General features: G+C 40.8%; 1 protein-coding gene across 2 annotated transcripts in view; it reads left to right on the top strand.

Moving 5' to 3' along the window:
- The window catches only part of SPOCK1 (SPARC (osteonectin), cwcv and kazal like domains proteoglycan 1), a 392,633-nt gene that overhangs the window by 237,807 nt on the left and 131,809 nt on the right, over nucleotides 1–23,017 (top strand). For both annotated transcript variants that reach the window (XM_083428897.1, XM_083428898.1), the window contains exon 5: nucleotides 21,830–21,962. In XM_083428897.1, coding sequence (XP_083285023.1) covers nucleotides 21,830–21,962 — 133 coding nt within the window. The remainder of the gene's footprint in view (nucleotides 1–21,829; nucleotides 21,963–23,017) is intronic.

Below are 23,017 nucleotides of genomic sequence, written 5' to 3'. Positions count from 1 at the left end.
GAATTAAGTACTTAACCTGAGGTACCACTGTACTTGACACACAGGGAGAGAAATGCAGTTGCACCTGTGTGGAAATAATATATATTTTTGGTAGTGGACAGAAATTGTTTTTCAAATATCCTTATTGTTTAGTGTTCTGTAGCTTCTTGAGAATGCAGTGTTTGCCTCTTTAAGGCAAAGTGTCAGAAAAGGCAAGCATTTTGCTAGGACTTATTTAAGCTCATTATTTGTTTCACAGTGGTCTGAGAGGGTGCCAGATATTATGCAGCACATATGAAATGAAATATTTGGTTTCTTTCTCTTAAGAGCTAAAAGCACGTTTGTTTCCTAATTGTTCTGGGATTCCAAAACCCCTTTCCAGTTTAATTCATGCCAAAATTTATAATTCCTGAAAGTAGCTGGGGGAATTTTTCACATGTGCCCTTTACCTTAATCAGAAAACGTGTTGTGTGAGATTTTTGTAGTTTTATTTCTTTTTTTAAAAAAAACTGCATTGGTGAAATTGTGCAAATGATATGTATCTCCATCCCCATTATTTTGGGTTTTGTATTGCTTTGTTTTAGGGGAGGGAAGAAAAGGCTTTGTTTGGTGGGCTTGGCTTTTATAAAATCTTACTTTGAAACAACTTCTGTAACCATCCTTGATTAAGGATCACCTTGTCAGTCCATTGGAAAGTCTTGAATAGGGATGGAATTTTCTGAAAATCTCAATGTCACACAGATTTATTTATTTTTTAATTCTTTAAATGGGGAAATGGGCATGCTGTAGGCCAAAATGCTAAATGCATTTGTAGATTGCCCAGTATTATTCATATTGATTCTAATGTAAGGGTAAAACAGAACAGCTGTGTCTGGCCAAATGGCCAAGAATGTACTAGCAACAAGGGCAAGTCTTCAACAGAGATGCATTCTAGTTGCCTTAAGGTTTTTCGGAGTTCAGCTCCTTTCCCCCTGACTATTGGCCCCACTGGCAAGGGCTGATGGAAGTTGGAATCCAAAACATCTGGATGCCTTATGGGGACGACTGCCTGGTTTTTGGTATGCAGTGGTGGTGTTTTAAGCCAGCAGGGGGGAAAAGCCTCCAAGAAGCAAAGTACTATCAAAAAGCTTTAACAAAGTCGTTGCTTATGCTTTTGTGGCAGCAAGAATATGTTTACACTTTGTAATGGTGTATATGGTAACTATTCATAATAATAAGTAACTATAATAACTTACAGTTTTATGTGCTGCTTTTTGTATATTTGGCTTCATCATGGCTCATAGATTAAACCAGTATTCATTTATAATGGTACCTCGGTTTTTGAATGTCTCCGTTGACGAACGTTTTGGTTTTCGAATGCCGTAAACCCAGAAGAAAGTGCTTCAGTTTTCGAACACACCTTGGAAGTCGAACATGCCACACAGCTTCCGCTAAGTACAAGATCCTGAGGCCTAGCTGTCAGCTACTGAGTTTTGAGTTTTTGAACGTTTCAGAACTCAAATGGTCTTCCAGAACAGATTACATTCAAAAACCAAGGATGTGGACTTCTTTGGTTCCTGGTGATGGTGGTTGTAAGCGACCACTTAGTGATAACAGCTGGGAAATACAGTGTGCCCATGCACCCCTGCATGGGACACAATGTTCAAATCACACTGTTATGAAATGCCCCTGGTCAAGTTACTGTAGACTAGAAGAGTTGACAGAGCACTTTGATTTTAAATATTAACATTTCTCCCATCCTGCAGGTTCTTCTGAAATTCTAAGCTCCCCTTGCTATTTTTTCTGCATTTGTTTTTGAAATTTTCATTAACATTAGTATAAAAATAGCAATAAAAAGAAAACAGTTTGTAATTTTTTAAAATGTATGAAGTCCAGGAAGGTTGTGAAGCTGTGTTGTATATTCAGTAGATCGCAATGGTACAAAACAAAACAACAAGGCTTTTTTTCCCCCAGGGTGGGGGTGTTGGGCCAGTGCCCCTTTAATATTTCAGTTTCTCTGAGTATGCATGATACAGATCAGAAAGAAAGAAGAATAGATATTGCATGGAATGGTAATAATATGATCCTTTGAGCAAAGTAACATCCTTTTGAAAAGAAAAAGTTTTTAAAGAGTCCAAAGCCAGCAATATACCAGCTGCTCCCATGACCTTCAAACAGCCTAGTTTCAGTCCAGAAAACAGCACCATTGGCAGGATGCAATAACTAGAAGGGTGTTTACATTAGAAAAATGGGCTCATAACACAGCAAGTCAGCACTGTGATAATAATTACTTGTCAAATGTTTATCTGGATAGCTACTTCCTTAACAATTGTAAAACCTTGAAGATAGATGAATAGCCCCATTTGGCCTTGCTTGCTGAGGAGTGCTGATGCTGAAGGATGATGATACCATGCTTGCTAATACTATCGGAAATGTTTTAGTTCTTCTACGGGGAGGTCTGGGTGGCAGAGCTTCAATGAGCCGCAGGTGGGAGGAGGATGTGGCTGCTAGTTGACTCCACAAGCTGACGTAGATGCTTTTATTGTGCTGTATTTTGAAAGATGTAGAGAGCTGGATGTTGTCCTGACAGGAATGAGATGGAATGGTCCCCCATGGGGCTGGATGTGCTGATTGACAGCAGAAGGGAGGAAACGATCACCCTTCCTCAAGGAATGCCCAAAGCAGTGCTTAATTCAAAGCGTATATAAATTTAATAAATAAATAAACATAAATAAAAAGCATAGCAATTTGGTTCTATTTGCACAACCCTGTTTTTTCTTACTTACACTTTGGAAGAACCAAAAGCCTTTTCTTCATGATCTAAACTTAGCATAGCTCTGTTGGACTGAATTACAGTGGTACCTCGGATTACAGATGCTTCAGGTTACAGACGCTTCAGGTTACAGACTCCGCTAACCCAGAAATAGTACCTTGGGCTAAGAACTTTGCTTCAGGATGAGAACAGAAATTGTGCTCCGGTGGCACAATGGCAGCGGGAGGCCCCATTAGCTAAAGTGGTGCTTCAGGTTAAGAACAATTTCAGGTTAAGAATGGACCTCTGGAACAAATTAAGTACTTAACCCAAGGTACCACTGTATATCTAGATTTTAAAAATGTGCTTTAGCAGCTGTGCCTGATGCTCTATCTATCACCTATGAAGTAGGAAGCATGAGTAAAGTTTAGAAGTGTCTTCTCTTAAGTAATCATTATGTGGGCACATGGCTTCTGATGGCTCAGCTCTCCAAGTGGAGAAGCTCAGAAACTGAAAAGGTTATGCACCCATGCCTTAGGTCCTTAGGGATACACTAGACAAGGGCACAACTCTCTTCCTTCCCTCACTTCAGAAGTCATCTAAAATGCATTTTTCTCCTGCTGTTCTTCACTCCTACAAGTCCCATAGCTGAGTCTGGCCTTTACATAACCTTACCTGTTGAGATAATGCCTGTGTTAAATACTGTTATAGTCCTATTAGACAAACAGGTGTGATTTCACTGCTATTTAAGAAGTGGATTTGGACCCTATATTGAGACACAAACAGAACAACCAGAGCGATAATCAGGGGTCTTCTCTTGTCAAGGCTGTTCTCAGTCATTGTGTATACTCAACAGCAAGCCAACAGGCCTGCAGTTTATTATTTCAGATGCTTCTGGGAGAAAACCAAGGGAGTAAAAGCAATCACTTGCCTGAAAGCGTGTAAAATGGCAAAATCATTAATTTCATTCAAATCACAGAAATACCATTCAAATCTTCTATGCTGATGGTGAAACAGCAAGACAAATCCTCCCATTTTTTGTTATTATTCTTTGCAAATGTATTTAATCCAGGTGGGAAATGCCTAATTTGCGCCTTTCACTTTACAGTGTTAAATGAAGGGTTTATGTTTCATTGAAAATCATGCTTTATTGCTCACAAACAGAATACAGGTGGAGATTATTTTTTCCTCATGAAATGATATCTGTGCAGAGGGCTCTTACAGCAGCTGTGGATCTATGCTGCATTTATGGTATTTAAAAATTTAGAATACTATTAGAATGTGCCTGACCCCCACTGCATCGATAAATGTGCAGAACAGTGATGTAGGACGAGAACATAGCTTTGACATTTATCCTAGCAAATTCAGAATCTATCATTTCCTCTGTTGAAATCGCAAGAAACCTCTTACACAAGGTAAAGGCAAAAAGAGGCCAGGGACTAGTGGTTCTCCTGTTATAATAATAAGTTCCTTTCCGCGAGAGAAGAACACTGTGTGCACAAGGAGCGGACACTTTTAAAAGGGGGGGGGGGGACTTTGCTTTTTGTTTAACTATGAATCATTTCACTGGCAGTGAAATATTTGAATTCTACTTTGACTCTCAAAATATTTTAGTAGAAGTAAATATTTAGTGGCAGTTTTGCTCAATTTTTATTTATTTTTTTTACAATTCTCTCATTTGCTTTTATACACAAAGGGTGCCATCCTGTCTACACTTGCATGGGAGTAAGTCCCACTGAACTCAATAGGACTTACTTCTGAGAAGACATTTATTTGTTTTTTTATCAAACCCTGCCCTTTGTTGTAACCTGCCCTGGGGCCTACAAACAAGGAACACAAAATTATTTAATATTAAAAGGAGTTGAAATAAACGTTCCTTGACCAGCTGTCTGTGGCCCAGGCATGTACTGTCTCAAAAGCATGTCAAAAGACCCACCTTTTCAGTTTCTCTCTAAAGCTCAGCCAGGTTTGTACCAACCCAATGTCCCTGGCATATATGTTCCAAAACTGGAGTGCTATAACTAAGAAGGCCCTGTGTTGAGTTATAGCTCATCAAGCGTCTCTCACAGATGGCACTGCCATCAAGGCCTTATCATCAAGTTATGGGGTGGTTGATACAGGGAGAAGCTGCCTTATAAGTAACTGGGTCCTAAGCCATGTACCGTATTTTTCGTCCCATAGGACACACCTAGTTTTTTTGGGGGGGGGAATAAAGGGAATTTATTTTCCTTTATTTCCCCCCCAAAACCAGGTCGGGGAATCCAAACCAGGTCAGGGAACAGCGGAATGGCAGCGCTCCGCCTCCCCACTGTCCCCCGAGCTTGTGGGGCTGGCGCTGGGGAGAAGCGCACTTCTCCCTAGCGCCAGCCTCCAAATCAGGTTGGGGAACAGCGGGATGGCGGTGCTGCGCCTCCCTGCTGTCCCCTGAGCTTGTGGGGCTGCCCGATGTCTGCCCGAAGTGCGGGACACTCTGCTTCATCATGCCCTGCGCTCCAGGCAGCAGGCTGCTATTCGCAGCCTAGGGAGCCCTGTGGGAACTCCCCCAGGCTCCCCAGGCTTGCTGATAGCTTCCTGAAGCCTCTAGAGCGAGAGGGGTCGGTGCGCACCGGCCCCTCTCGCTCTCCAAGCTTTAGTGAAAGCCTGCATTCGCCCCATAGGACGCACACAGATTTCCCCTTCATTTTTGGAGGGGGGAAGTGCATCCTATAGGGCGAAAAATACGGTAATACAGCATTTTATAGACTAAAAGTAGTGTTATGCCACAAAAATTTTTGCTCTGCTTTGTGCTTTTCCTCAATCAAATGAGACAAGGAATTGCATTTGAATTGATAATTCTATGGATATAGATACACACACACACACACACACACACACTGAGTGGAATGCAGAATTTTGTTCTATTTACCTTACATTCAAGGTTGTCAGGGAGTGTTTGTGACTAATGACCTTTCTTTCATTCTATAAACCTCCACGCGGTAGCCTTATTGGCTGCTTGCATTTCCGGAGGAAATCCCAGGAAATCCTCAGCTGGGTTTTCACATAAGCACAGGAAAGCAGGAAGGCTGCCAACTGCTCCTAACAGTTGTTCTTTATTATTTTTAAAATACAGCCATTTTACTTTTAAGTGAAGCCTTTTCTTACTAGAAATCAGTGTGGGAAGATAGTTTATAGAGGTTAAAAGAAAATCAATCGGCATACAACATCAATTGGTATCCAGCATCCCATGCTTCAGTTAAAGCCCAGGAAAAGCTCCCATGAAGCTTTTTCCATTCAGGGATATTGGGCACCTGGGGAGGCTGCAGAATGGTGGGTAATGTTTAATGGAAACATTAAACATTGCCCTTGGCCACTTTGCAACAATAAAAGTCAGCTCAACCCTGTACCCACCAAAATTCTGAAGAAATTTAAAGGAAATTTGAAAGCATCCTGAGACAGAGGGAGAAAAATTGAAGTCTCTTCCACAGGGGAATTGATGGTGATGATGTTGATGACGGAGAAACTGGACAAGACGTTTCAATACAGCACTAACTATAAAACATTGAATTGGGCTCAACTGGCAGTGAGTGCAAATGTTGTGGCACTGCATGTGAGCTCTTTGAAACCCTTTACCACTATATTCCCGTTGTTTGTACTCTGAGTAAGCATGCATCAATAGGTCACATGTGTCAATATTATTTTCATTGATTTTAGCTTGGATAAAATATTGGAGCAGGTGTGGAATCAACATAGGACATTATTTTTATATTGAGACTTTTCCAGCATTGGTACATTTTTTCAGAGTTGTGGCTATAAAATAGTTTTGATTGTTGAACTGGTTTTGCTACTCTGATTTCTTGCATGCTTAAAGTTTTGGCCAACTACAGTACATTGTTCTGCGGGGTTTTTCCCCCATTTTTTATATTCTTTAAATTCACCATCATTTTAAGTTTAGGAATGGAGCAATAGCCAGTCCTTCAACATTTCACTTTGCTGAAGGCCAGAGAGACCAGACCAGGTTCCCGTCTGTCTCTTGGAACAAAAGAAGCTGATTGCAGAGGTGTCACCAACTGGTGCAACCCTCTGGCCAGACAGGAGTAATTTATAAGCTACTTGATTCACAAAGTTGAATGCCAATGCTAAATGCACTGTCTGTAGTCTGAATCCCTTTTTTAAAAAAGAGAAAGAAATCTTAATAACCATTTTTAGAAATAGATTTGCTTGTCTTCCACAGTAATCCCAAAGTCAAAATAGCTTTGCAGTTTGTTCACTTTGATTCCACATTAATCACTTGTTACGTTTTAAAGGTCAATATGTAACTACTACTATTACATCTCAGAACACTAAAAAAGGCTTTGTTTACACATATTAGAATTAGACTCACTTAATATTTAAGTGTTCCTTTTTAAAGCAGATTGAATTCTTTAAAAAAAAGCCAACGTAATTACAATTTTAACCCCCTTAATTGCTGCTTCAATTACTGATTTGGCTATTTTGAATCACCAGCAGCATAATAAAGAAAGTGGAAAGGTTGTCTGTGGATATTGTTTGTCATTTAAAATTATAGTATAATGGCTCAGCTCTTCTGTATCAGAGTCATTATGTTGAGGATGAAATTATTTTGCTTGTTAAAGCTTAATAGGCTCGTATTACATGATAAGCTGTTTTCTAGAACACATGCACTTGGTTTTGTTTGTTTGTTCATTCCATATTCCATATAAAGGCATTCTATGTAAAAAACTGCAAGTCTCTACTTGTGGGCAGATTTCAAGCCTGCTACTGAATAAATGATAAACATCATACAGAATAGATTGTCTGAAGTGTTGGTCTGGAATTTTAAAGATGTTTTCTTCATCTTTTCTTGAACAAAATCTTAGTCTGGACCTAAGCTGAAGCACAGTCAGTTTCTCCCCTTGTTAGACAAAATGAAAGAACATATCAAAGAACAGAAAATTACATATTAAGAGCATGGTTTTATTTTATTACTTTTTCTACTGCTTTGAGCAATTGGAGGAAAGGATACCAGTTGCTGGGAATCTTGGGGGAAGTGCTCTTGTGCTCAAATCCTGCTTGTGAGTTTCCCACAGGCATCCAGTTGGTGACTGTGAGAACAGGTTTCTGGACTAAATAGACCATTGGCCTAAACAGCCGTGGCGTAGCGTGGGTTGTCAGCACCCGGGGCAAGGCAAGTAATTTGCCGCCCCCCCCCCGCTGCACTGTCCCTCCCCCAGATAGTCCCTCGCTCTCTCTCCGCACCGCACTGCACGCCTGGCACCCTCCTCTCCACAGTGGGCAGCGACCCGGCGGCTCGGATCGGATTTGCACAGCCAGCACTGCAGTGAGAGAGAGTGAGTGAGCCAGGTAGGGGCAGAGAGCTGCGAGTGCGAGCGCGCCCCCCCCCAGATGTTGCGCCCGGTGCGGCTGCCCCCCCCGCCCCCCCCACGCTACGCCACTGCTAAACAGGCATGCTCTTCTCATGTTTTTACCCCAGTTGGATCTCTCTTGCAATAGTCCTTCTGCTTTTTAACTGAGTAGGTGTCAGGAGTAATGTTTATTTCAGTATTTTGGAGTAGATCTAGAACTGAAATAGATAGTCAGCTATCTAATTTTCCTTACCCATTTACCTCCTGGGTTGCCATGGTAAGGATGAGGGATATGAAAGTCCAAAGGGCTCCTAGAACACCATATGTCTGATCAAATGATGTGCACTATGGAAGAAAAAGGAACCCATACCCACTTGGCCCCTGCCCATTCAATAGGCTGAGATCAACTGTGGTGGTCCACTGGGAGTTCAGACGAGGTAGAAGAAGGTCCAGCTCCAGCAGCTGCACATAAATCTGGACATAAAAACAATCATCTGCTTGATTGTTTGTGCATGAATTGAGCAGATAATGTGAATAAATTCTGTGAATGTTGCCATCACGTCTGGCTTGATGATTAAGTCAACATACATGAATATGCCCTATCATCTTGAATGTGGAGCCATGTAATCTGTCAATCACCATTTCATTTGTGATTGCTGAACTCATTTGAAATTCCTCCAGTGTAAATTACTTCTCCTTAGTTTTTTTGGTAAATAAATAAAAGACAGGTTGGAAAGCTTCATGGATAGAACAGATGGGAGAAAAAAACTAGAAGTACTGTCTTTGCTGGGGCAAAGCAAGCTGTTAAAACAGTTCCCTTACTCCTTTAAACTGCAAAGGGGGTAGATGTTTCAGCAGCTTGGGTCCTAGGAGTGTGGTAAGCAGGGGTGGACCACCCCGTATGACCACCTGAGGTATAATGGGAATGTGCTGCCCCTTGCCCACTGCCCACTACCACACACTGCCTCACCTGCCACCCTGCCCTGCCTGCCCCACCACTTCTACTATTGGTGGAATGTCCCCCTCTTTCTGAACTTGCCAAGAGGGGGGCATTCTGCTGCTCATCTTCTCCACCCCAGAGGTGGGAAAAATGAGTGGCAAGGTCACATGCTGGAGTGCCTCCCTCTTGCTAAACTCTGTGTGAGGACAGCTGTTCTAGCAGCACTGGAAGTGGTGGAAAGGGCTGGGTACCACCTCTTGCACTTTTGCCACCTGAGGCAACTGCTTCTCCCCACTTCATGGGTGGGCCAGCTCTGATGGGGGAGGATATGGAAGATAGGTGCAATGGGAACTGCCTTGTACCACTTCAAACCATTGGCTTTCCAGGGATTGAGGCAAGAGTCTTTCCTAGCTCTACTGTATGTTCCTGGGGGTGAACCTGAGACCTTTTGCATAGTAACCACATGTTATACCACTGAGCTGCAGCCCTTTAACTCTAGGCTTTGAGCATGTCTGCTTAAAGGCATGCTTTCTCTGTGATCAATTCCTTCTTACACTTTGGTAGAATCACTTCCTTCCATGCTTGCCTGCTGAGCTGCCAAGCTAAGATCTGTCTGCCAACTTTTCTCTGCCATTAGTACTCACAGGCACATTTTGTGGATAAAATATATCTGCATACCTGGGAGGCCCCATGATATGTATGGATCTCCTTTCTTCTTGTTCCCTCCTTTTTGCAGCCAGCTTATTGTCACATGGTATTTCCTGTTTGAAAATGTGGGGTGTGATTGTGATCTGCATGCAGTATACCTGTTCAACACTATATCCTCTTTCAAAGATACTAGGCACCTCAGAGTCCTTTATCCCATTTCCAGCTGGGTGAAAACAGCCACAGCAGAAATCTCAGGCACTGCCTTAGTTCTTAACTGCTATACCTTATTATATTCTTTGTTGATTAGTAGGAAGGTGGTAAAGGTATAGCACACCATCAAAATATTCATGAATTTGAAAATAAATTGCATGGAGATAAAGGTTCACATGTTTCTAGTTGCTCTTGAAACTTCCCCACCTCTTCCCCCCTGCATATTGCAAACATTTCCCCACTGAATAGAAAATGCTTTCCTTCACTATTCACTGCTGAGCCTGCTGCGGAATTACAGTAGATTCTTTCAACTGTGGATCTTAAAGCAAGGATTACAGGCTGTTAAGTTTTTCAGCAAAATAGAACTTCATTTGCCTTGGCCCAAGATGTTTCAACACATTTATTCATAAGCAGGATGATTGGCATACCAAAGTAGATTCACAGTGTGTATTTGCCCTTCCATTGAGAAGAGATTTGCAGTCTGTCAATTTAACTGTAGCCAACATTTCAGTCGAGGTTTTAATTTGTTTGTTTGGGATTTTGAATTGCTGTTAGGGGTTATACTCTTGAAAAGCATTCCTCCCCCCCCCCCAAAAAAAAATATTTTTATTCTTGCTCCATAAAGAAGAGTATTCACTTATTCAGTTCAGCAGCCGGTGTGGTGTACCTTCCATACTCTTCCCATCAGAAATAGATCCCATCATTTCAAAAAACTATGTTAACACAATTAGAGTCAACCACAATGAAGTAAACTGCGTCTAACATACTTTGACTTGTGAGTCGAGGCCCCGTGCCCTGCTTTATGATGAAATAAGACACATGGACACCAGTATTTTAGGTTAATGGGCTAAAAATGGCCACAACTTTATTGGTTACAGAATGTGAGTAGCATTGGCTTAGGGCACTGGATCTGAACAGACTACATTTGACTCCTGCCCGCTCTACAGGGAGTCACACAACCTGTAGGGGGAGCCTGTTGATGCAAATCAATTGGAAGCTTTCCCCTTGAGTCACCAGAGGGTCGTGCCATGGCCCTAGCCACTACCTGGGCATCAGACAGGAACCATGACCACCAGATTCCTTTAACGGAACACCCATAAAGGGGAGGGGTAGGTGATGGCCACAACCTCCCCTCCAACACACAACACATTTTCCAGTGCCTAACCGCCAAACCTTACAAAGTTGTGACAATTTGCTATGAGGTAGGCAAAAAACCAAATGGCTGGTGCCAATCTGCCAAGTGGGGAAAAAAATTCCTACCAGGCCCCTTCAACAGACGACCAACCGAGGTCCATAGCAAGGTCAGGTGTGGAATGCACGAGAATAGAGGGAGGGAGGGAGATCCATGTGTGCAGGAAACAAACAGGCTGAGCCACAGTCCCGCACTCGTTTAAGAGCGGCAAACCATGCCCCCCCAGCCAGCCGTATTGGCTGGCTGTGGGCCTGACACAGGCCAGGGACTCTCTGTGACGCAGTGGGCCATCTACGCCCACTGCGAAGCATGGGAAGCGAGACCCGCTCACAACCTCTCCCCTCGGGGAAGAGGAGAGGCTTTGTTGGCTAAAGTTTGCCTAATTGACTTCAGAAAGAGTGGTTTAACTGTCAGAATCAAAAAATGTAAGTGTGTTTTTACTTTGGAGACACAAACTGTTGTATGTTACTAAGGGCATTCTTGTTGCGTAATGTAAACTCAGCTGGATCTGGCAGGCCTAAACCACAGGAAGTGGCCCCACAGCTTTATCTCCAGATCTGATTGGGAGAAAACATTTTAGAGTGATCTCTAAGTAGCAAACAGAGTGCTTTATCTCTCAGTTGGATAGGGAGATAAAAGATCCCTTTAGAGAGGTGCCTTCTAAGAGTAAATCCCATACACAGCCTTCCTTGTCCTCAGCATCTTCAGTATCTGTATATTTGCCAGACCTCTGAGTCATCGCAGAATTGTAGCCCCTCGCTTGCAGGGCACCTGACTGTGGCAAGTCAGCTGGGCACATTGAGACTGCTTCCCCCACCCTGGCCAAATTACAGCGTAGCGCCTGGTCTTTATTAGTTGCCCAAGGACTAGTAAAATTCTACCTTCATTGAGAGAGGATGAAGGTATCAGAATATGCCTTAATTTTTCTTTCAAGAACTAATGTTTGCTTTTGAGGCAGCTGTGAAGAGGGCATCCCAAGTCACAAGCCCTTTGCGTTGTTTCTTTATTCGCTGTAAACTGCTGGGGCAGATCTTCAAATTTAGTGAACCACTCAAACCACTCAAAATAACTCTTAAAACTGTATTTCTAAATGACAAGAGGGCCAGAGAAGCAGAAAAATGTTATTAGCACTAAGATTCATCTCCTATTAGAGGCTACTCCTGAAAATGCCTCACATATGAGTGTGAATGGGAAAGAGCATGAGTTTTCAGCTGGGGTGTGACGAGAACCTATGTAGAGACAGGACTAATTAAACTATCAGTGAAAATAGACCAAATTATTTCAGATAGACTGAAGTCAGATTTTTATTGTTTTGATTAGATTATGATAAATCAAAAATTATGATGGAGGTGCATCCATAATAAATTGAAGAATTAGCATGTAGCATAAGAAAGCTGTCAGGTTCTGGCATATGAATGAGAAGGAATCATCAGAATGCACTACTTCTGGCTTGCCAGTGATGGGGTAGACAACAATGCTATGCTGTTTTAAAAAGAAAAAGCCCAAAGCTTTACTTGGTTGTATAATGTTGTGTGTGTGTGTGTGTGTGTGTGTGTGTGTGTGTATGAGAGAGAGAGAGAGAGAGAGAGCTCCTACCAGTTACCTGCAACTGCGTTGCAGAGATGAAAAGAGGCACATTCCGCCCCCTGCGAACAGATTGGTTACATAGGACCACAGACAGACCACACCCTTGTATTTCAGGAAGAACATCATGGCAAAGGGAAGACCAAACTAGTCCTATCCATTGTGGCTTGAAGCTCCCATGGAAGGAGCAGCCTTGGCCCAGTATACCTGAAGGAGCGTCTCCACCCCCATTGTTCAGCCCAGACATTGAGGTACATCTCCAAGGGCCTCCTGGTGATCCCCTCACTGTGAGAAGTGATGTTACAGGGAACCAGGCAGAGGGCCTTCTTGGTAGTGGGGCCCACTCTGTCAAATGCCTGCCCATCATATGTCAAGGAAATAAACAACTATCTGACTTTTAGAAGACATATGAAGGCAGCCCTGTTCAGGGAACTTTTTGTCTGATGTTTTATCACTTTATTATTATTATTATTATTATTATTATTATTATTATTATTATTATCATCATCATCATTACTTATGTTGGGAGCCTCTCAGAGTGGCTGGGGAAAGCCAGCCAGATGGGCAGGGTATAAATAAATTATTATTATTATTATTATTATTATTATTATTATTATTGCTGCTGCTGCTGCTGTAAAGCTTGCTTTCCTCTCACCACCTCTCCCCCCCTTTTGTGAAGTATTAGACTCTGAACCTGGGCAAGAACTGTCTCAACTTTTAATACTTACAAAATTTAAGAAACTTTGGACAAAATTGTTAAACCTTTTTTAAAAGAAAAAAAACCCTACTGCTACTACTTATTACTATTTTGCTAAATAAGTATTCATAATAGGTTGTATCCATTGTTAGTTCTATGCAGAGTAGACCCATTTCAATTAATGGGCATGACTAATCTCAGCCATTGAATTTCAATGGATATACACTGCATAGGACTTACCGGTAGTGGGAGTCATCATGCCAAATAGAAAATCAAGTTGCTATAGTTATATCCATTGTACAATGAAACTGGCAGCTTTAGCTTTAGGTGTGACTTTAGCCTTGTGCAGATTACATATTCAGAGACAAGGAAAGTGTGCCCTTTGGCCTGCCCTCCAACCTTCACATATTAATTCACCCTTGTGACCAAAGCAAACTCAGTACAGCATGCAGACTCAGAAGGCTACATAAACACAGGGAACTGGGATGAATAGTACTGGTGGCACAACCCTGACCCTTCCTTTAGTTGTTTTCTCTGGATGTGTTGTCTGCCCAAGGCTACTGAACCAATGGCATGTGCTGCTGAAGCAAAACAGTGAAGAAGCTTCTAGGATCAACAAAAGCCATGGGATGCAGTTCAAGCAGGCTGAAAGGAACTGTGCTTCACACCTGATGGAGTGGCACATACTTATTTAAATCTTTGTTTTACAGCACCAGTCATGAAAATTCATAGAGGGGAAAAACAATAAAAACAACATTCAGTAAACCAAAACAAATTACATCAATAAATCAGCGAAAGCAACAGTCCCAGTAAACGGCCACTAAAATAAGCACAACTACCCTGAAAGTACCGGTAAAGGTAAAAGTAAAGGTACCCCTGCCCGTATGGGCCAGTCGTGGCCGACTCTAGGGTTGTGCGCTCATCTCACTTAAGAGGCCGGGGGCCAGCACTGTCCAGAGACACTTCCGGGTCACGTGGCCAGCGTGATGAAGCTGCACTGGCGAGCCAGCACCAGCGCCGCACACGGAAACGCTGTTTACCTTCCCGCTATAAAGCGGTACCTATTTATCTACTTGCACTTAGGGGTGCTTTCGAACTGCTAGGTGGGCAGGAGCTGGGACCAAACGGCGGGAGCTCACCCCGCCGTGGGGATTCAAACCACCAACCATACGATCGGCAAGTCCTAGGCACTGAGGTTTTACCCACAGTGCCACCCCTGAAAGTACCGGTAAATAGTGTTAAAAATGAAAGTTCTTCTGAAAAGTGACAGCCTTCAACTGCCAAAAAACACAAACAAACTAGCAGGGACAAGACTAAATGAATCTCTTTTAGAGGATAATTCTAGAGCATTGGGGCTGATCCTTGTAGACTCCGCATAAAATGTTGCTAAGTTGATCCCAGAGAACACAAAACAAAGAAGACATAAGAAAAACATGCTTGCTTCCTAATGAGGTTTTCACAGCCATAACCACTGCAAGCTGGCTCTGAATGTTTATATTGTTGTTATCAATCTGCAATGCCATGGTTACATCCTTGCAATGAGTGTGAAACTAATATGGAGAAGGTTTGGGTGGGAGAAACCTAAGTTAAAATCCTCATCCCTGCTAAATTGCATGTTATAGCAGATCTTGAGCTGTAGCCATATATGGCTGGCCAATGCCATGTTCTTCACTTTTGCATTTCAATGTAGGTTTGCTTACTTATACTGTTATTACATCATCTCAACATTAATTTACCAGCCTCTCATTGGCAGTAGCCAACAGACTGGAGAACTGGGGCAGGGCAATGCAAGATGTGACAATGGGAAGACTTGGGGCAAATGTTGGGTTCATTTGTCCCTGTTTGCTGTAATATGCTCACTGAGGTAACTTGGGGCCCAACCCTACATCCCATAGTCATCAAGAAGTAAAAGATGCATCTTAAGTGTTTTAAAAGTGGGTGCGAAGTAAATTGTTTAGTGTGAGTAATTGCACTTATCAATTGGTATTTCCCTAACTAACCTTTGCTTGTTTCTCCTTACACTCATATAGCCATTATTTCCTCCTATTTTTGGCATGCTGCTAGCTGGCTTCTTTTTGTTGTTGTTTGCTTTGGGATTGCAAAAAAGCCTAAGATTCAACAGCACAGGCTTTTCTCACATGCTTTCTTCCCAGATCCATTAACCACTCCCCCACCACAGTTTGACATAATAGGAAATCCAGCTGTGCAGGTGGGAAAGGAGGAAAGACAAAAGAACTCTGGGGAAATGGGCAGGAGAAGACATAGTTGTTGAGTCTCTCCCTTAATCAATAAATGTAAAGATATAGCAACAATTTCCAGTTTGTAGCTGACAACCCTAGTTACACTTTCTGAACTACAGCTAATTAGGTCTTGGTCCAATAAATCATTTTAAAACATACATTTTTGCACAATGTGTCTCTCTGTTTCATGCCCACATAGTAAATTATTATAGGTATGAAAATGTTACAGGCATTAACATTGAAAGACCTGTTTTCCAGCAATCCTACATGAATTCTATTTACTACCAAGAACAGCCATAACTTGAACACTATCTCTTTAGAGAAACGTACAGCAAGAACCCTTCTATGGGTGTTTAAAATCTAGTCTTTTTAAACCTGTGAGATAATATGAATGCTGCATAGGTGATAACATCCCCAGGCAGGCAGAAATAAGATAATAAAAAATATTTTTTTCTGTCTGGGTTCTGAATGCTGGCAGGTCATACTTTTGACTCAAAGCACATACGCTTCTGGAACTGAGCAAGACAGAGAGATAAAGTTAAAACGAACACACGTCTCTGTCAAGCTGAAAAGACAAAATGTTCATAATAGAAGCCACTCTAAAGCTATTTTGTTTCTGACGTATTAGTGGAAAAGGCATTAATACAATGCCTTTTCCACTTAAAAGATTTGCAATGTGTATTTTTTTCTTTTAAAACCCTGTTATTAATAAATTGAAGTTGCTTATCAGACCATTTCTAACAGCTAGAAGAAAGTGAAATCTTGAGAAAAGCCAGTTTAGCTGATAACCATATTTTATACTTTATTTTAAATCTGAAGGTTTTTGGGGTTGAGAGCTGTTTTTCTGCCACCAAGTATAGATTTGGTGGTGGTGGTTTTTTACCTTTTCACTTCAAAATGATCTGATTTGTATATTGAATATTTTATGAACTTGTGCAAGAGGGCTGTGCAGTATTTCTGCTGAGAAGTTCTGGGTGAAATGACTGGTGGGTTGAGTGTGGTAATTAATACCTCACATTTGCGTTTGCTATATCTTAACATAACCTAAGCCCAACTTATGTTGTCTGTTGGTCTTTTGGTCTAAAAGCCCAATAGGGAAAGCAATCCAGGCTGTTAGAGCATTTGGCAGGCTTCTATGTGATATAAAAGTTAAAACAACGATATATTTTTAGATGATCAATTCAGACACATATCATAAAACTAGCACCTGCTATGCAAATTGTTCCCCTCGGGAAGTTGGCGCTCTTATTTTTCCTCTTCCATAGCCAGTCCTCATTCAGCAACATTTCCCTCGCATTTTCAACTATAGAGCATGCCATAATAATATCCATGCCTGATTATTCTTTGGCATCTACGGAGCCGCATTAGCAATCACATTGATGGATTAAGTGGAACACATGAATGAAGAAGAAGACAATATTAACTAATTGCAGTTGTTGAGTAGATGGGAAAGAGATGGATGTGGCGTGGTAGGACTCAATCGATCATCAGCTTGAAGGAACAAGTAGAAGGTTATGACCCCTCACGGTTGGACTTTTTGAAACAAAAGCAATGTTGAACACCTCAGGGACTACATGCCTCTTTCAACTGGTTTCTAGTTCTAGGGCTCTTCCAGACAAGTTGCTCATTGAGCATTCATTCCGCTTTGGTTGCTTAGAGGTAATATGACATTGCTGTCATCCCACACTTTCCAGTTCATTTTCCTGTCACTTTTCTTACCACAGAAATGTTGTTGTATGCAAGAGGGCCAAATTTGCTTTAATTGCACAAAATTTGCTGGCAGAGTACTGAGTATCATCTACAAAATAGTGTAGTCTGAAAGTAGCCTGAGATTATGTTTGGAAGTTACCACTTTCACAGCATGTGTTCAACCAAATAGCAACAAACATGTTTCTTAAAAAAACACACACCATGCAAAGCATGACACTGCTCAGTAGCCATCTAACCAGGCCATTTGGTTAGAGTAGAAGATGAACTTGAATGCCACCTTTTGAAATCTAGCCATCAAATGTTCAAGTTAATTAGCAACTTAATAATCCGCAACCACAGCAACTAATTATTTTTTTTAACCAACCCATAAGATGGAGTTGTTGATTTCTTCTAGCAAGATTCTGTACAGAAAAACATATGTGCAAGTTACACAAGGGGACTGTGTGTGGGTTGCACATATGGCTTGCAAACTTTTCTTCCCCCTAATGCTCCTGCTCCTGTGATCTCAGGTCCCTGGTAGTCACAGCTTCTTGTGCTTTTGCCTCCTAGCTATGATTATATGGCATGATTTTTAAGATACTTAAATTTTTGCAGGCATTCTTTCGCGCAAAGATGTAGACATGTTGTAATATTTGGGTAGCATCACTGTGAGCTTTACGAATTTGGACCCACCCGATTTCACAAATCATTTGCAGAAATTTTAATAAGTATACTTCACCCTTTTTGGTTCAATCCAGAGTATTTTACTATTCACCTGTCTTAATTAATGAGGAGTTAGTTTGTTAAGGAAAGTGAATGCATTCTAGAAGATTAACACTGTCATATACTGACAGAACTGGTTTTTGATACCAAGGATTTGATTGCAGGCTTCTCTATCTCTCTTTTTGGTTGGCTTTTTTATTTTATGATATCGTGATGGGCTTGCTTCTGTAGATGCAAGCTTCCTAATAGTGCTATTTATCACTGTGACAAAGGCTCAAGCAGAAGAAAGCTTTAACTGAAATGAAAGAATAGCATTTTTATTATTTTAGCAGCTGAATGTGATATTACAAGAGAGTTTGAATTGTGCAGCAAATTGCAAACTGGGGCAAAATTGCTTTAAAGAGCATCCATATGTGTTTTCTAAACCATGATAAAGGCATTCGGTGATGTTTTAAAATGTTTTCCTTGTCTCAGCTAAACTGCTCTGATGTGCTTTCATATTAGGGCAAAGCAGTGGGATTGCTATTTCTTCCAAATGCTTGGGGTAGAATTTATATATTGTTATGAAATCTAGAAAGCCAATATCACATGGAGCTACTTCACACATGATATTTACAGTCCCTCCATCATGGTTATAGGGGTGGGGCATTAGACCTTGGGAGGCCCTCTGTCCTTACTAGAGCTAATTCCCACCACATGCCCTCCTAGCCTTACCCTTGATTAGGTGTAATGTTAGCCAGGGCTTACTTTTAAGTAGGATTCAGGTTCATTATTTTTATTCTTTAACACAAAAACAAAGGGCTGATTTTTTACAAAAGGGTATGAGACATACAAATGGACCCTGGATGGGCATGTCATAAAACAAGTTAGTAATTGAAACTACTTGAGAGTTACTTTTCAATCCACTCTATCCTGGTCACTTCACTTTGAATTCAAAATATCGCATTGAGTGCATGGACTATTCCAGTGGCGTTGTTGAGGTTCTGCTGTGCAAAGGATGATGAGCATATACCTTTAGTTTGAAGGTGCCCCCAAAACAAAGGAATTACCAAAACTATGTACATAATCCAGGTGTGCATATTAGGAATGAATGAATGAATCAATCAATCAATCAATCAATCAATCGCAAGAGAGGAGAGGACACAAACTATTTTTTTGAGATCTTTGGTGCCCCAGCAGTATAGGATTTGTCTATATTCATCCTCAACAGATTATGACTACCTATCCCTGGCTTTTTTCTTGATAGCTCAACTTGCTCCTGGATTCAGCAACAAAGTCAACACCATCTTCTGTCACTTGGGTTAGAAAAAGCAACCAGCTACATTAAAGAGGCTTCTAGATCATAACTTGCAAAATTTGTCAAGTCTGACATATTGGGGGTGGGTTTTTTTCACCACTGTCCTTTAGTCTAGAACCTAAAAGAGATCATTGATTTGCTAGGTAATTAGCAATTTTGAATATCCCTAGGTAACAGAAGAACATTTCCATGTGCTGGTTCAGTGCTTTGCTATAGACATTATCTCTATTTATAACTCTTTATGATTATTCATGGGTTTTCTTATACTCTCATGTTAAAAGGTGCATGCATGTGTTGTCTTGATAACTGTATGTACTGTATTTGATGTTATGATTTGTAGACCAGATATGCTGAAAGCAATCATAGAAAAGCACAACCTAAAACAATATAACATTTAGTAACCTTAATAATACTTAACTAGCACAACTATGCAAAATATAAATGAATCTTAAAAATAGAGTTGGCGTTACCCTTAACAATTATTGAAAAGGCTTCTATCAGGAATGGCAGTCCTATTTGTAAGGTGTTTATATTTAATTTTTAGATATAAATATAATATTTATATGGCACCTTGTTCATTTAATACCCTTTAAATTTAATTTCATAAATCATGCAGTGGTTGATTTTTCTTATTTCTCTTGGGCAGGATCGGTAGCCAGCTTCAGAACAATGGTTTCAAATCCTGGGTATTGCTAAATTCTGCTTGGCACCAAGACATTGTGGATATGTTTGTATGCTAAGAAGGGATACATCTTTATTTAGTTGACCTTGATAATTTGATGGACTGTAACATAGCAAATGTACAAAACTACTCAAACAGAGGAATCTTAGTATTGTGCAACTGCAACAGATCAGAGGGTGGGCACAATGTCAGTGGACATTGGACTGCCAATTGTCAAATTTTATTTTATCCATGGTGTTATTCACTCCTGTATGAAAAAGGAGGCCATAGTGATTCACCATTGGTGATTCAGGCGTAGCAGAGGCTTTCAATATCACAATATAGAATCTAAAATCCAACAAGTTAAAAAAGACCCTAGATCTGAAACCCCGTAATATAACAGTTAAAGTACTGAAGAGAAGAAGTGAGAACATCAATGACACAGTCAAGATAGCCATTCATTTTTGAAGTTTCAGATATCCAGAGCAGTACATTGCAGGCTTTTCAATAGCTTTAGAAACATTCATAATCTAAAAATGGGCACCTTGCAAAGCACAAGGAAATGTGAACATTGTAGTAGACAAAGTCATAGGAGTGACCTCAGCTGTGCATTGCCCCATTTTAGAATATTTCCTATGAGATTAAAAAATAAAATCAGCTTAACAATATATTCCTTAAATAGCAGGCCACTGGAAACTGAAATATAAAATCATAGTATCTAGCTCACTCATCAACTGAATGAGCTTCTCCATACATGCCAATTTTAATATTAAGCTAGTTGTCAACATTGGTTATACTGAATGGGGTTTTCTTGTTGTTACTTTTCATTTTAGAAGGATCCCTAAAATAGTTTAAAAGCATATAAACTACATTGTAAGGCTGTCCTCCTAGCTGAGTATTAGCAGCCCTGACTGGCAACTGCAATCCAGGGTGTCAGGCAAGAATCTTTTCTCACCCTACCTGATGATGCCAGAATTCAAATATAGTGCTTTCTGCATGCATGCGCGCTAATAACATGATAGGGAGAATGGTAGACAAAAAATGCTTCCACTTAAAATTGTAGCTCTCTATGCATAATCTGTTTGGGACGCGGGTGGCGCTGTGGGTTAAACCACAGAGCCTAGGACTTGCCAATCAGAAGGTCGGCGGTTTTAATCCCTGCGATGGGGTAAGCTCCCATTGCTTGGTCCCTGCTCCTGCCAACCTAGCAGTTCGAAAGCACATCCAAGTGCAAGTAGATAAATAGGTACTGCTCCGGTGGGAAGGTACACGGCGCTTCCGTGCGCTGCTCTGGTTCGCCAGAAGTGGCTTAGTCATGCTGGCCACATGACCCGGAAGCTGTACGCCGGCTCCCTTGGCCAGTAAAGCGAGATGAGCATCGCAACCCCAGAGTCAGTCACGACTGGACCTAATGGTCAGGGGTCCCTTTACCTTTACCTATGCATAATCTTAGCTTCACTTTCCCATTCAATACATCAATCTCTTATCTAAAACATATAAAATACATTCTGGATATCCCTACCATCCACATTTCTATTACTGTACCTTAAATTATTATTGTTGTTGCTGGTGGTGGTGCTTTTTTGTTATTATATGCTGTTTTTATGCTATTGCTAGTTTTCATATTTATGATTTATTTCTGTCTCATATGGCTTTTATTGTTTTTCTCATACAACCAATAACAATAATCATTTTGTTATATAACTACTGGAAATAAACAATATTGCTTTGCCAGCAATTATAAACTCACTCTTTAGCTGGCCCTGAAATGTGCTTAGGCAGAATTAGATCCAAAAGGATTCCATGCACAAAAAATTAGATTGTTTTCAGGCTTCGATTTGGCAGAGACTTGTCTTAGTTGTCTATCACATTCACACAGACCCCCGTCTTCTCTTCCAGCCTTCGGCAAAAGAAAGGAAACCTTCCCCAGAGACACTGGAATGGACCAGCTAATTTAGTAAAATGCAAGCCATGCCCTCTGATGCATGCCAGTGCGGTTTGTGGCTCCGATGGACATACTTACACAACAAAGGTAATGACAAAAGCGTTTCTGTCGTAATTCGGGCATTTGCAAAAGTACCATTTAGGAATGTGAGTACCAAGCCGTTTAATGAAACATGTAGGACTGTGAGTAAGGAAGGCTGTTACCCTGATGCTCCTCATGTCAACTGAAAGTGCCAGTAGTTCAGGAGAGTTCCTCTACACCCCAGACTGGAAAGTGAAAGGGGGTCCACATTTAGAAGCATTTTTTAATGGTATTGTAAGATTGCCAGATTGGATGCCAAACTTCCTGCACAATGGAAATAACGTGGATCTTGTGTTTAGACTGTGCAGAAAAAGCAGTAACAATTGATTGAAGACACCTGTTATGTGAATCTGTGGCTTTATGTTTCCCTATATTTCCTTTTCTTTATGGTGTAGCATAACACATTAAAATGAATGATGTGCACTGCATTTATATCACTCAATGCATGGTTGTTAGAGAGTAAAAACCTTGGTGGGAAGTGTAACATTTGACTTTATAGTGAAAATATTCACTTGGTGTGCTGCATAGGTCATATATATTCTAAACCAGTACACCAAAGGCATAGCTAAAACACTAAAGGATTTCCACATCTGAGAGCAGATAATGCAGTCAGTGGATATTTTTTATTGGCCTGATTATTAACGCCTTAGATATCAATTTGGTAAAAAAAATAAATCACCTCCTTAGTCATGTTTAATTCAAGTGTTGATACCTCACTTTTTAAGTGGAATTAAGATTTCCATGTTTTGTTCTTTGCGGTGTACTTTGTTGGATTAATCATTTATTCATACATTCATTGCTATAGACATATAATATACCCTATTCACAAAGGTTTTGCTTGGATATGATACTTTATGATAACAAGTCTGAAAACATAAACATAAAGAAGAAAAGATAAAATGCATCAATATATCCCATATAAAAAGTGCCCCAAAGGGCTGTAACTGTGGTGACCTAACTCACTTTAATGTATATTTAGCTCCTACATTGTATTAGCAAGTACCCAGGTGATAAAAATTGCATGATCCATGCACCAAGGATTTATCATCTATATCAAGATA

The sequence above is a fragment of the Podarcis tiliguerta genome (genome assembly GCF_965153285.1).
Source record: "Podarcis tiliguerta genome assembly, chromosome: 2".
In the NCBI taxonomy this organism is placed as follows: domain Eukaryota; kingdom Metazoa; phylum Chordata; class Lepidosauria; order Squamata; family Lacertidae; genus Podarcis; species Podarcis tiliguerta.
The sequence above is the reverse complement of the archived record's forward strand: the minus strand, read 5'-3'. Positions and strand labels throughout refer to the sequence as shown.